The 14,232-nt window shown below is 50.1% G+C and overlaps 1 protein-coding gene across 1 annotated transcript in view; it reads right to left on the bottom strand.

Moving 5' to 3' along the window:
* TMEM145 (transmembrane protein 145) overlaps positions 1 to 14,232 on the bottom strand; it is a 167,797-nt gene that overhangs the window by 81,310 nt on the left and 72,255 nt on the right. Inside the window, exon 4 of the mRNA XM_069201402.1 lies at positions 440 to 526. Within this exon, the coding sequence (XP_069057503.1) occupies positions 440 to 526 (87 nt within the window). The remainder of the gene's footprint in view (positions 1 to 439; positions 527 to 14,232) is intronic.

The following is a 14,232-nucleotide window of genomic DNA, read 5'->3' as shown; positions in this document are numbered from 1 at the left end:
TTAGAACCCAGCCTCCACTGGTGATTGGTCCATGTTATATGTGAAATAGGAAATGTCATCTCAGCTTGACTTGTGGTTGGGGGGCTTTGTCTGTCTCTTTCCTGGAAGGGAGAGGCTTTACAGGAGACAGTGCTGTCACCTTGGAGGCCGAGGAAAGGAGACATCCCATTTATGGGGAGGACAAGGGGTTTCCAAAGACCAGGCTCTTACTTGGAAGGGAAGGGATCTAAGGGGGAACATTGCTCCTACCTTGGAGACGGGGAGGTGGGGCGAGGAGCTATCGCCTTTATTGGGAGGTCAATGGGGTTCAGAAGGCAGCGCTCTTACCTAGAAAGGAGGGGAATTAGGGGGAGACAGTGCTGTCACCTTGGAGGTTGAGGGGACGAGCAATCCTTTATCAGGGAGCCCAACGAGGTCCAGAAACACTGCTCGCTCTTACCTGGCATCCGGACCACGTGTAGTGAGTGGTCAGATTGATGACCTGGTTGTTCTCCGGCCGGATGACAGACTCCTTCATAAAACAATCCTGTGAGGAGAAGGGAGAGGAACAAGTCACACTGTGGCCCTCATCATTACAATGGCGCTAAATGCAGCTTACCGCTGCGGCGACGGCCGCCAAGAGACCGTCGCCGCGGCTAACAGCCGTCTGCCAAATTATGACCACAGCTGGATTTCTGCCACAAGAAGGGCGGATATCCGGCTGTGGCCATGCTGGCGGCTAGTGTTAAGGTGGCGCTGCTACCACCAGCAGCCCCACACCAGTAGACAGTGACAAATAATACAGCCTGGCGGTGTTCTGCAGGCGCACACTGGTGGTGGTAGCAGCACCCCATCCCGTTCCCTGCAGGAAGACCCCCTGGATGCAGGTAAGTTGGGTTTCTGACGCGGGAGGGGGTGCGGGGTGTTCTGTATGTATGTGGGATTGTGTGCATGAATGGGTGAGTGTGTGCGTGAATGCGAATGTGTGTGTAGTGTTGTTTGCAAGTGTGTATGCATGTGAGAGAATGCGTGTATGAATGGGAATGTGAAAGCATGTCTGCATGTTGGTGTGAATGTGTGTACGGATGTGTGTGAGAATGAATGGATGCATGCATGAATGAATGCGTGTATGCTTGTGTGAGTGAGTGTGTGTATGCATGATGCATGTCTGCAAGTGTGCGTGTATAGGGGGGTGGGGGATCAGAAAGGGGGGCGTAGATGGAGGGGGGGTCTGGAGAGTGTTGTGGGGGCCTCCTTCCAGTGACGGAAGGAATTCCCTGTCACTGGTAGGGTCTACCGCCATGGTTTTCGTGGCGTTGTGAACACAGATTCTTATCTCCGGCCTGGCGGCTGCTACCATCATGTCGGTCGGTATGGTAAATTAGCGGGTTGGCTGCAGCCAACCCGCCAATGTCATAATGTGGCGGTATGTACCGCCAGCCTGTTGGCGGAACTACTGCCACATTATCACCGACCGCCGGGGTCATAATGACCCCCTATGTCTCTCGTTGCTGCTACAGCGATGTACGCAGAAGTCCTGAGAAGGTAACAGATCAAATTGTTGCTTTCACTGTAATGGCCAGGACCCCAAAACCATGGGCTCTGATCATTTATCTCAACACTTATTTATGAGTGCATCACTCACTGTCCAAGCAGACAAGTAACTCAGGTGGGCATCTGGGGGTTCATGGAAACAGATAAATAACAAAGGCATGTGTTAGTGTTGGGGTCTCCTCTACAGAATGACTTGGTAACTGAGTGCCAAGACTAAGGACATAGGAGGCGTGGCTAAAGGTACATCCTGTGCCATTGGAGAGGGTGTCCTGGGGTCGTCTGATCCACCAAACACTCCTAGGGATGAATGGCTCTTTACCGGTTGTATCATGGCACCTTGGAATCTAGGAAGAGAGCAGGGGTGGGCGCATATGATGGGTGACCACACAGAGGGCCCCAGGCACTGTGGATGAGTTTGGGCAATGGGCAGTCTCCTGGGTGGGTGTTTGTTCATGTCCTGAAGGTCTTGGATGACATGTAGAGTGAGGATCCATGCAGCCCGATTCTCTTGATGTTCCTTAAATGTCACCCCTCCACTTTAGCCCTACAGAACCTCCAAAGTGACCCAAGACAATGCCCTTCTGATTCACACACCCAAGGAGACACCTAGATCCAGGGAAGCAGCAGGGACCATGCAAGATTAGCGTAAGGATTCCAGTGTGAGGGATAACATGGAACCCATGTCTCGGCCTGATTCCAGTACCCCACTCCACTATATTCTGATGGCAGTATGACAGATTGGATGCAATGTGTCCTAATGTGAGTGGATATTATGTGACTGCAGACTGGGTCTGAAATGTCTGGGTGGGCACCTTCCCTCAATAGAAATATCCCTAGGAGTCGACCCCACATGGGCGTGCTGCCACCACCCACATCCCTGAAACTTCTCACAAAGCAGCATGGTGCACTTAGGCTGCAACGGCCGTGGATGGGAGGGATATGTGCTTGTGCTGCTCCTGCACTGTCTAAAGTCCACAGGGTGCTTGACTGCGCCTGAGGCGCTCCTCACCGCATAGAACCTGGCTCAGGCCTTCAGGTAGGGTGATCTTCTCTGGGCTCAATGTGAGGACAGTGGTCAGATGTGGCCTAAGCTGTAGGTTTCAGAAAGGAGTATTACTAGATTAGGGGAGGTAGGGCTTATAAAGCATTCTACATCCTCATGCATGTCTACAAGCCCAGGAGCCCACAGTCCAATAACATGGAGATAATGTTTACTGCTCACATGAGAAGCAGATATGAAAAGGTTGTTTACTTAAAGCTACAGTTCTATAGCCTTGGCAACTTTCACAGATTTACACACATTAAACTATTACCCTCAACAGTCTCAGAGTTCTTGAAAACACATTCAACCCTACAGCCAATCCTTCTCATTACTTTGGTCTTTCTGTTGTAGCCAATAAGAGAGATAAGCTCTAGACCCCACCACCAGGGCCATCTACAGCACTGTAGTACCGCACCGGCCGTGCTGACTACTGCCAACATAGTCGCAATCACTGCACCTGGTAATACAGCCCATGCATCACCAGCTGCACGGGAAGCCACCTCTATGGATGGCAGCAACATAAAGACGGACAACAGTCGTCCTGGGAGAGCGAACAGAGAGAAGACTGCATGATCCAAGGGGAAGTCTACGGCAGGACGAAGGTGGAGGATCAGAGCTGAGATCCAGAAGCAGTTCGATGCATCGAGAGGGACTCCAACTGGAAGGAGGTGAAGGACTGAGCCATCAACACCGACCCCAGGGCAAGGGAAAACCTCTCTCAGAGCACCGCTTGTGAGTTCACTGCTCCCTGAGGATCAGTGGACTCTGTGACCCCCATCGCCACAATCCAGGAGGGCCGTGAATCCAGACAAGTCCTGTCGCCACGTCTGGGACTATTAAGGAGGTGGTGGGATAGGGTACTTGTACTCCGTTGAGGCTTGTGTCACGATCACTAGGGAGCCCAGGCCTTTGAGTATCTGGTGGGGTACACAGGCACCATTGAGGTGTGCAGAGTGACACGAAAAGCACTGGTCTTGGAGCACACTGTGGAAGACACAGCATGTATAGCACCGAACTCCCTTACACCTTACACATTTGACTGACCTAGCCTTGTATGCTTCTATCCGAGGGTCTCACAACCATCTTCCCAGTGGTGTGAAGGCTTCAAGTTACAGATGACTCGAAGTAAGGGAATCAGACCAGACATCTCCAGGAAGCGAGGAAGAGAAGCAAGCATTAAACATAGTTACTGTGGTTGTGCTTTTCATTCAACAGCCATTGGAATGTGTGTCTAAATAAAACCCTCATTTTATAATACAGTGCCTTGGTGTATTGGACAGGTTGTCAACAGACCACGGTGGTGTCAGAAGTGGGATCTCTGTTGGGTGCTAGCCAGGATGACCTAGACCATTACCATGGAGGCAATGGTTATCCAGCTAGCCGAAGGACAGTGCCATCTTGTGGAAAAGCAACAGAAACAGAAGGCACAAAAAGACCAAGAGGCATTTCAGGAAGGACTGAGAGAGCAAGACACCCTTTCGATAACAAGCTAGAAAGTACCTGACACCCCAATTCTTAGAGTTACGGAAGCTATATCAAGCACCAGAGTGCATCCCAATGTGCCAGGAACCTTGCTCCAAAAGTATCAAGATGACGCTGATTTATTTTTGTTAATTTTGAAAGGGTGGCTGCCACAGCAACCTGGCCACAGGAAAGGAGGGTGGGCAATACATCGCACCTCTATTGTCCCGGGAGTTGCAAGCAACCTATCAAGCAGTCAACCCTGCTGGAGTTATGTCCTATGAGGACATAAACAAAGCTATATTAGAGTTGTTAGAGTGTGATCAAGAGTACTACCAAAAACATTTTTTATAGGAAAAATGAACTTCTGGAGATAACACAAGGGTCCTGACCTATCATAATAAAGATTTGGGCAACAGGTGGCTTCAACCCTCCAACTCCAACATGGAAGCAATCACCGAGAAATTTTACCTTGAACATTATTAAGAGGCATATCTACCCAATACCAGGGCATGGTTTAAGCAACACCCAAATCTCACACTACAATCCACAGTTGATCTTGCCTGTGCTTACCATTGCTACCCTGATTTTAAGGTGCATGCACTACGAGCTCCTGTGCCTCCCTCCAAACCAAACACTCAGGGTAGGTGAGTGTTAGGAGACACTAAGGTATCCCTACCGAGAAGCCTCATCAAACCAGCAAGGGGTGAGTGGACAACCCTAGCACCCTTAGTGTTACCACTGCACCGAGTGGGGACACATCGCATGAAATTGTCCCCTAAATGTCCCCCCAGGGAAACCATAGAGATTGGGTATACCAATAGCAGGCTCTACATCACAGGAGAAGAAGCCACAACCCATAGGAAAAAGATCTAAGTAAACGGTTGTACGACTGAAGCCCCATTAGATACCGGGTGCCACCATACCATGGATAGCCAAGACATGGTCCCCGTTCCACACATTAGAGAGGGGGAATATGTTCAGGTGACCTGTGTCCATGGAGACAAGAAACGTTACCCTCTGGCAGACGTATTACTTGAGACAGATGGGGATCCACAAGTGAGGAAAGTGGAGTAGTACCCTCCCTCCCTTAAAAGGTCTTACTAGGCAGGGAACTACTGTGATTTGATGAGTACCTCTCTAAGCAGGCAAGCCAGAGTACAATGGTTGGTTGGTTTCAGGACGCCCCCTTCTCTGGCACTGAGATCAAGGCCCCAACAGTAAAGGAAGGAAAGACCCTCAGCGATAAAAGGAGGGAGCGCACTTGTTTCCGGTTGTTGTCACAATCCTCGTCTCCCTGTCTTCTCTCACCTACGGAAGTCATTCAGATCCCACCCCAGAGTTTTCATGCCACACAGAGGGATGTTAGTATTCAAGGGAGCAGGTCGTGGAGGACCAGGAGGAACAGGTAGGCCAATTTTTTTGTTTATGTAAATAGAGGCCTGTTGTACAGAGTGAGTTACTAAGAAAGAGGCAAACACTCAGGAACAATTGGTGGTCTCAATGGCTTTTCGAAATCAGGTTTTACATCTAGCACATAGTGAAGCAGGAGGGGAACACTCTGGGCAAGAACATACCCTGAAATATATTCTAGAATGGTTTTATTGGTCAGGGAGGTGGCTAAGTTTTGTGTAGTCTGTCCCTGGTGCCAATTGGTCAATCTCAAAGGAGTAGCCTGGGCGCCCCTCTAGTTTCTTCCCATCATCAGTATTCCATTCAATAGGGTGGTAATGGACCTGGTAGGGCCCTTAACCCCATCTGCCCGAGGGCATCAATACATTCCTGTCCTTGTGGAGTACGCCAAACTGTATCCCAAAGCAACTCCTCTAACCAGCATGTCCACAGTAGCAATTGCCCAAGCTGTAATCTCCTTCTTTGCCCGGGTGAGTTTCCCACAGGAACTACTAACTGATCACAGGGCTCTTTTTAAGCCCAAATTAATGAATCCAATTTGTAAGCTGCTAGGTATGCATCAAATTTGGACGACCGTCTATCACCCACAGACAGACGGTCTGGTAGAAAGACATAATCGGATTATTAAGACCATGTCAAAAAAACGTATACACGAAACAGGTCGGTATTGGGATTGGAAGTTACCTTTGATATTTTTTGCCATAAGAACTCACACGCAGAAGTCTACAGGCTTTTCCCCTTTTGAACTCCTATTCAAGAGGAAAGCCTTACCTTGCTGGACATGGCAGCAGATCAATGGGTAGAAGAGGAGGATGAGGGACAGCCACTCCTATGGTATAGTTCCTCTTTTCTGAAGACTCTATCTACCTTGTGTGAAGAGGTACACTGTAACATGGAAAAGGCTCAGATAAACCAACGCCGTATGCTGCAGACAAATATAGAATTGTGTCAGCTCCACTATGTTAAAAACCAGTCAGATTGCATCAATTCTCAGTGGAAGTCTGCACCCATTTCATCTCGTATGGTAGTCGTCTACTGGAACGGTTCTATTCAGAGCTTTATGTAGGTGAGACAGCTTTCTCGTGGTGGCTCCATCTGAAAACATCAGCCGTGCCAAGTACCACAAATCAGGGGTTAGACCAACACACTTTAGTGTGGTGGTCCACATCACCGCTCTAAAATGCGACGTCATGCATTTATAGCACCTCCTTGCAGTGGCAGGAGCACCGCTAGAGAAGTAACATTGACTCAATGAGCAAGCAGCCTTCGCGTATTGAAGTGTATCTCGCTGTCTCTACTTCGGGCTGTCGGGGACAGTGTAGGAGTTGAGTGATACAATATAGGTCTTTTGCACTTTGATCTCAAATTTTGGGAGCACCCCTACATACCGTCCCAGACACAACAACTCTCTCCACCCACCCATGGGAGGCAACTTTTGGCCATCAGTCCAGGTGCGAAGGTCTGGTTATCTATCATGGGGTCAGAGGAAGGTAGGGATACATTGTGGCCCCCTCATTTGTTTGGCCCTAGTCCAGTAATGTAGAGTCACTAGCATGTAGTGGGTGGTGGGCACCTTGGGGCAGACACAGCAAGTGATGAAGGGGACACACTCTTGTTCGAGGAGGCACCAGGGTTTGTCAGCATCTGAGGTGCACCTATCTGCTCCGCTAATATACAGCATTTCATATCAGGGACACCCATGCCTCCTTCCAGGGCCAGCTTTAGGGGGGTGCAACTGGTGCGCCCATTCTGGGTGCTGACTTGAATGGGGGGCAATTTGTTGAGCGATAACTTTCGAATTTAAAGCACTTGCTGCAGAGTTTCTTGTGTGTCCAGCTATCAGGCAGCAATAAAAATGTCAAGATAACTCTTCCGATTAATGTTCCTGCTAGAAAGAGAGATTTTTGTCTAGTGGCAGTTTTGACTCTCCATAAATTAGTGCAGAGGGTTAATATGCATGCTGCAGAGAACAGAACTGTATTTTATGTGGATAGCTGAGTGGACTTGCAAAGCCAGCCTTTAACAGCGCTTTAAATCAAACAAATTGTATGTGAGAGAGGGGCTCTGGAAAGATGAGGGGCACTTTTTCTGGGTGGTAGTGAGGGAATCTGAGGAGATGGACACGGGAGGGTGAGGGGGCGCTGAAAAAGATTGTTGCACAGGGCGCCATCAGCATTAGCCTTCTTTGGGGGCCTCATCATAAGGGACCGAGCTATCCGAGGTGGTTTGTCTCCCCCATATAAACGTCCACATCTTCAGAGTTAGAGAGTTTATCATCCCTAGGGAGTCACACTGGGAGAGACCAGAAGTGACGCAGCAGTCTAAGCATAAAGTTCACCTTCGTGCAATTTACTGTCCCACCCAAGAGATCCCAAGCCTTCCCCAGCCATACAGATCTTTCTAAAGGATGTGCAAAAAAGGGGGTGCATTGGTCTGATACACTTTGGTTGTAGTCGGGGAATGACTTCACCAGACATTTGGGGTTCATAGCTGCCAAGGTTTCAGATTGTTTATGTGTGACATTTTCACAATTTCATTGTAATTATGAGTGGCATTCAACGACTATGAGTGAGACTTTCTTGCGAGCAAAATGAAGCAATAAAGACAGGGGAAACACATAGGGCCTCATTCTGACCCTGGCGGACGGCGGAAGCCGTCCGCCAGGGTCCCGCCGCTGAATGACCGCACCGCGTTCAAAAGACCGCGGCGGCCATTCAGACATTTCCTCTGGGCCGGCGGGCGCTCTCCAAAAGAGCGCCCGCCGGCCCAGAGGAAATGCCCCTGCAACGAGGACGCCGGCTCAGAATTGAGCCGGCGTAGTTGCAGGGGTGCGACGGGTGCAGTTGCACCCGTCGCGTATTTCAGTGTCTGCTTAGCAGACACTGAAATACTTTTCGGGGCCCTCTTACGGGGGCCCCTGCCGTGCCCATGCCATTGGCATGGGCACTGCAGGGGCCCCCAGGGGCCCCGCGGCACCCCCTACCGCCATCCTGTTCCTGGCGGGCGAACCACCAGGAACAGGATGGCGGTAGGGGGTGTCAGAATCCCCCATGGCGGCGCAGCAAGCTGCGCCGCCATGGGGGATTCTAAGGGCAGCGGTAAACCGGCGGGAGACCGCCGGTTTGCCTCTTCTGACCGCGGCCGAACCGCCGCGGTCAGAATGCCCTGCGGGGCACCGCCGGCCTGTCGGCGGTGCTCGGGTCAGAATGACCCCCATAAACATCAGAAGTTACACCCATTTGAACAACAGGAAACTAAGAAGATCTTAAAACTCCTGCAAAGCACCAGAAATGGAAGGGCACTAATCTAGTGCCCAGTTTACTTAGGCCCATGATCATGGCGCACTAAAAGTACACTAAGCATGGATTGGAGAAGGTACTAGTGGCACTTACTAGTCTGCAGCGAGCAGCGCAAAGAGAAGGTATTGGATGTATTTTGCCCCCCATGCACTACAGTCAGCAAGTGTTCAGCCACCGCATCTACTCGGCCCCAGGACTCCTACCACCAGCTGCAACATAGTTCTGGACACTCGGGCCTGGTCGGGTAAGTTGCCTCTTCTCAGGTGCTTATGTAAACTTGCCCATGTGTCAGGAGCTCTCTTACGGCTCTTTTCACCAACAGCGCTGGCTGCCACTAGGTGTCACTGTCTGGCAGCTAATTAAAAAGAGCAGAGCCATTCACAACAAGGCAGGGAATTGGAGATACCCACTTAGCTTTCTATCCATCTTCTTTGCGAAACAAATTACCGGTCATGCGGTAATGCAATTACCGGTCATGCAGGAATTTTATTTAAATTGCGTTAGCCTAACGCGACATGCTTGGCACTTGGCAGGACTGAATCCTGCCCCCAGGGGGAAATGCAGAAGTCCAGACACTAAAGGCGGGAGAGAAACGGAGGGGTTGGTTTAGAAGCGGAGATCGTCATCACCAAACAAAGCCATTTGAACCAGCCCTCCCTTGGTCTCAAGGCCAGTGATGCGCAGGGTGGTGGGGTTCGGGGGTCGTTTTGGCATCAGAGGGCACCCCTATATTGCGCCTCTGGTCGGGAGTATGGGCTCCAGGGGGGCGAAATGGGCCCATATTTTCGTTAAAGTTATCACATAGTTCTCTGCGATAGGCGATGTCATTCAGGGCCCGGGCTGGTCCTGTCCGGTGCTGTGGTCAAGAACGACCAGTCCACACTTTTACCTTTTTTCAAGTTAACAAAAGATCTCACAGGCTGAGGTGTAAGCGCTGTCTCCGGCCAGACCTAAAATCCAAGGCTGCTCATTCAGTTCCAATCTCACTCCTTTCAGAGGGACCCATTTCTCACTCTGCAGTGTTTTTATTTACTACAGCGAACCATGAATACAAATTATGGGAATCTTCCTTCTGTGTCGCTCTTCCCGCCCGTCATTGGTCGGATTTCGGTTCCCATGGAAACAGACTCCTCTGGTGATGCGCTGAAAGGGCTGTCAGCACAGCTGGAACACACATCAGGCCTGTGCACAGGCATGTAGGAGGGTCCTTCTCCGGCCACGCGCCTCATACACTGAATGTTGCCTAGGCAACCAAAAGTCACCTGTGAGAAGGGCAGACACACGTGTACAGGGATGCAGTGACTAAAGAGAGAAAGCCTGAGCCGCCCAGTCACACACAGGCACGGCCAGGCTCTGGGCACTTGTGTAAGGACATGTACCCAACATCACCAGGAGGTGAGATTTACCAAACTACTGCATGTGCAGTCCTGCATGCGCAGGAGTGCATCCTATGGAGGGATTGCATGCGCAGGAGTGCATCCTACGGAGGGAGTGCATGCCCAGGAGTGTATCCTATGGAGGGAGTGCATACCCAGGAGTGTATCCTATAGAGGGAGTGCATGCGCAGGGGATGTATGCTATGGAGGGAGTGAATGTGCAGGAGTGTATCCTATGCAGGGAGTGCATGCGCAGGAGTGTATCCTATAGAGGGAGTGCATGCGCAGGGGATGTATGCTATGGAGGGAGTGAATGCGCAGGAGTGTATCCTATGGAGGGAGTGAATGCGCAGGAGTGTATCCTATGGAGGGAGTGCATGCGCAGGAGTGTATCCTATTAAGGGAGTGCATGCGCAGGAGTGTATCCCATAGAGAGAATGCATGCGCAGGAGTGTATCCTATGGAGAGAGTGCATGCGCAGGAGATGTATTCTATGGAGGAAGTGCATGCACAGGAGTGTATTCTGTGGAGGGAGTGCATGCACAGCAGTGTATCCTGTGGAGAGAGTGCATGCGCAGGAGTGTATTCTATGGAGGGAGTGCATGCGCAGGAGTGTATCCTATGGAGAGAGTGCATCACAGGAGTGTATTCTGTGGAGGGAGTGCATGCGCAGGAATGTATCCTATGGAGGGAATGCATGCACAGGAGTGTATTCTGTGGAGGGAGTGCATGCACAGGAGTGCATCCTGTGGAGGGAGTGCATGCGCAGGAGTGTATTCTGTGGAGGGAGTGCATGCGCAGGAGTGTATCCTGTGGAGAGAGTGCATGCGCAGGAGTGTATCCTGTGGAGAGAGTGCATGCGCAGGAGTGCATCCTGTGGAGGGAGTGCATGCGCAGGAGTGTATTCTATAGAGGGAGTGCATGCGCAGGGGATGTATGCTATGGAGGGAGTGAATGCGCAGGAGTGTATCCTATGGAGGGAGTGCATGCGCAGGAGTGTATCCTATAGAGGGAGTGCATGCGCAGGGGATGTATGCTATGGAGGGAGTGAATGCGCAGGAGTGTATCCTATGGAAGGAGTGCATGCGCAGGAGTGTATCCTTTAGAGGGAGTGCATGCGCAGGGGATGTATGCTATGGAGGGAGTGAATGCGCAGGAGTGTATCCTATGGAGGGAGTGAATGCGCAGGAGTGTATCCTATGGAGGGAGTGCATGCGCAGGAGTGTATCCTATTAAGGGAGTGCATGCGCAGGAGTGTATCCCATAGAGAGAATGCATGCGCAGGAGTGTATCCTATGGAGAGAGTGCATGCACAGGAGATGTATCCTATGGAGGAAGTGCATGAACAGGAGTGTATTCTGTGGAGGGAGTGCATGCACAGCAGTGTATCCTGTGGAGAGAGTGCATGCGTAGGAGGTATTCTATGGAGGGAGTGCATGCGCAGGAGTGTATCCTATGGAGAGAGTGCATCACAGGAGTGTATTCTGTGGAGGGAGTGCATGCGCAGGAGTGCATCCTATGAAGGGAGTGCATGCGCAGGAATGTATCCTATGGAGGGAGTGCATGCACAGGAGTGTATTCTGTGGAGGGAGTGCATGCGCAGGAGTGCATCCTGTGGAGGGAGTGCATGCGCAGGAGTGTATTCTGTGGAGGGAGTGCATGCGCAGGAGTATATCCCGTGGAGAGAGTGCATGCGCAGGAGTGTATCCTGTGGAGAGAGTGCATGCGCAGGAGTGCATCCTATGGAGGGAGTGCATGCGCAGGAGTGTATTCTATCGAGGGAGTGCATGCGCAGGAGTGTATCCTATGGAGAGAGTGCATGCACAGGAGTGTATCCTATGGAGGGAGTGAATGCGCAGGAGTGTATCCTATGGATGGAGTGCATGCGCAGGAGTGTATACTATGGAGGGAGTGAATGCGCAGGAGTGTATCCTACGGAGAGAGTGCATGCACAGGAGTGTATCCTATGGGGAGAGTGCATGCGCAGCAGTGTATCCCATGGAGAGAGTGCATTCGCAGGAGAGTATCCTATGGAGGGAGTGCAGGTGCGTGAGTGTATCCTATGGAGAAAGTGCATGCGCAGCAGTGTATCCCATGGAGAGAGAGAGTGCATGCACAGGATTGTATCCTATGGAGAGAGTGCCTGTGCACTAGATGTATGCATTGCACAGGGTGCATGCAGAGGAGATGTATGCTATGGAGGGAGTGCATGCACAGGAGATGTATGCTATGGAAGGAGTGCATGTGCAGGAGATGTATGCCATGGAGGGAGTGCATGCACAGGAGATGTATGCTATGGAAAAAGTGCATGCGCAGGAGATGTATACTATGGAAGGAGTGCATGCGCAGGAGATGTATGCTGTGGAGGGAGTGCATGCGCAGGAGATGTATTCTATGGAGAGAGTGCCTGTGCACTAGATGTATGCATTGCACAGTGTGCATGCAGAGGAGCTGTATGCTATGGAGGGAGTGCATGCACAGGAGATGTATGCTATGGAAGGAGTGCATGTGCAGGAGATGTATGTCATGGAGGGAGTGCATGCACAGGAGATGTATGCTATGGAGAAAGTGCATGCGCAGGAGATGTATACTATGGAAGGAGTGCATGCGCAGGGGATGTATGCTGTGGAGGGAGTGCATGCGCAGGAGATGTATGCTATGGAGGAAGTGCAGGAGATGTATGCTATTGAGGGAGTGTATATGCAGGAGATGTATGACATGTATGGGTGCATGTGCAGGAGATGTATGCTATGGAGGGAGTGCATGCACAGGAGATGTATGCTATGGATGCCACCAGAAAGGTTCTCTCCAGGTCCAGTTAGTACTGGCCAATTGGTCACTTTAGGGAAAAGGACTCTTGAAGCATTTTTGTGTCCCTCTAGCCACAGAGTAGGTCAGTCAACTGACTCTTGGAGTCTTCTTTGTCCTTGGTACAAGAGGGGCAGGCCCAGTCCCTAAGGGCACCTCTGAGATTATAGAGACCCGTTCGTTGTGACGGAGTAACCCATCCACCAATAGCTCAATCAGGCCCTTAGTTATTTTAAGGGCTTAAGAAGCAAATGCTCCTCTTACGTCCTTACCATCCCCCTCTCATGACCAGGACCTTCCTAAGCACATTCAGCTGCATCAGTTGTTAATATTATCCAACGCCTTGTGTCAAAGCCTCACAGCACTGGTGCTTTGAAAGGCCTTTCGTGGAAACCAACAAAAGCCTCAAGGCACTTTTCAGCTCACCTGGCATGTGCTTCCTTTTTCAACGATGTTCTAAGCTACTCCACTTAGGATAGAAATCAACAAATTGTGGAGAATTATAGTCTAATTACAGAAAACGTCTAAATTGTTATATATCCTTCAGCGCCAGTAGCAAGGAATCAACAAGAACACCATTAGCCTTAAATTCTTCTTTTGTTATGGTACGTCACAATTAGATAACAACATTGACATTGGTGCCCATATTCAGCTGAAATAGTATTATTATTTGGAGCAAGCAGTGACGGATAACGGTCCAAATGACACACATAAAAAGCTGTATGTCCCCTAAGGAGTATTAAAAGAGATCAAGGTTCTACACATCTTTTTGGTGGTATTATGACAGAAATCTAACACAGCAAACACATTACTTCTCTTGGTGTAGTTAGTATTTCTGAAACTTTACACCTAAGCTGCCAGTCCCCTGAGATGTGTTAGTTAGGTCTCAGAGATCAATGCACATGAGTATTGCACCCTTTAGTGTGGATAATAGAACCAGTGGAGCTAACCACTGTGGCACCTCTATTTTCTACTCCTGCACCTTCAAATAGTCTAATTACTCAAACGTTCTCTCTATCATTAGTTTTGCTTCTGGTAAGATCATAAGTACTATTGGATTGGCTCCAGATTTCCATATTCTTTTGTGGGGGAATTCTTTAGGTCTCCTTCACTCATCCGAAACTGCACTGAAAAGCCCAGCAAAAATAGTTGACCTTTCTAAACTGACATTTATAATCTAACAGAACAGGTGGTATTTGGTTGTAGACTTTGTCTAATTCATCTTGATGCAACTCTATTTAAAAGTGGAACATGTGCATGAATAAAGTTGTCGTGTTCCTCCAGTGACTAGACCCCTAAA

Source organism: Pleurodeles waltl, chromosome 7 (genome assembly GCF_031143425.1).
Source record: "Pleurodeles waltl isolate 20211129_DDA chromosome 7, aPleWal1.hap1.20221129, whole genome shotgun sequence".
Classification (NCBI taxonomy): Eukaryota; Metazoa; Chordata; class Amphibia; order Caudata; family Salamandridae; genus Pleurodeles; species Pleurodeles waltl.
Note: the sequence above shows the minus strand (reverse complement) of the source record. Positions and strands in the feature narration are given on the sequence as shown.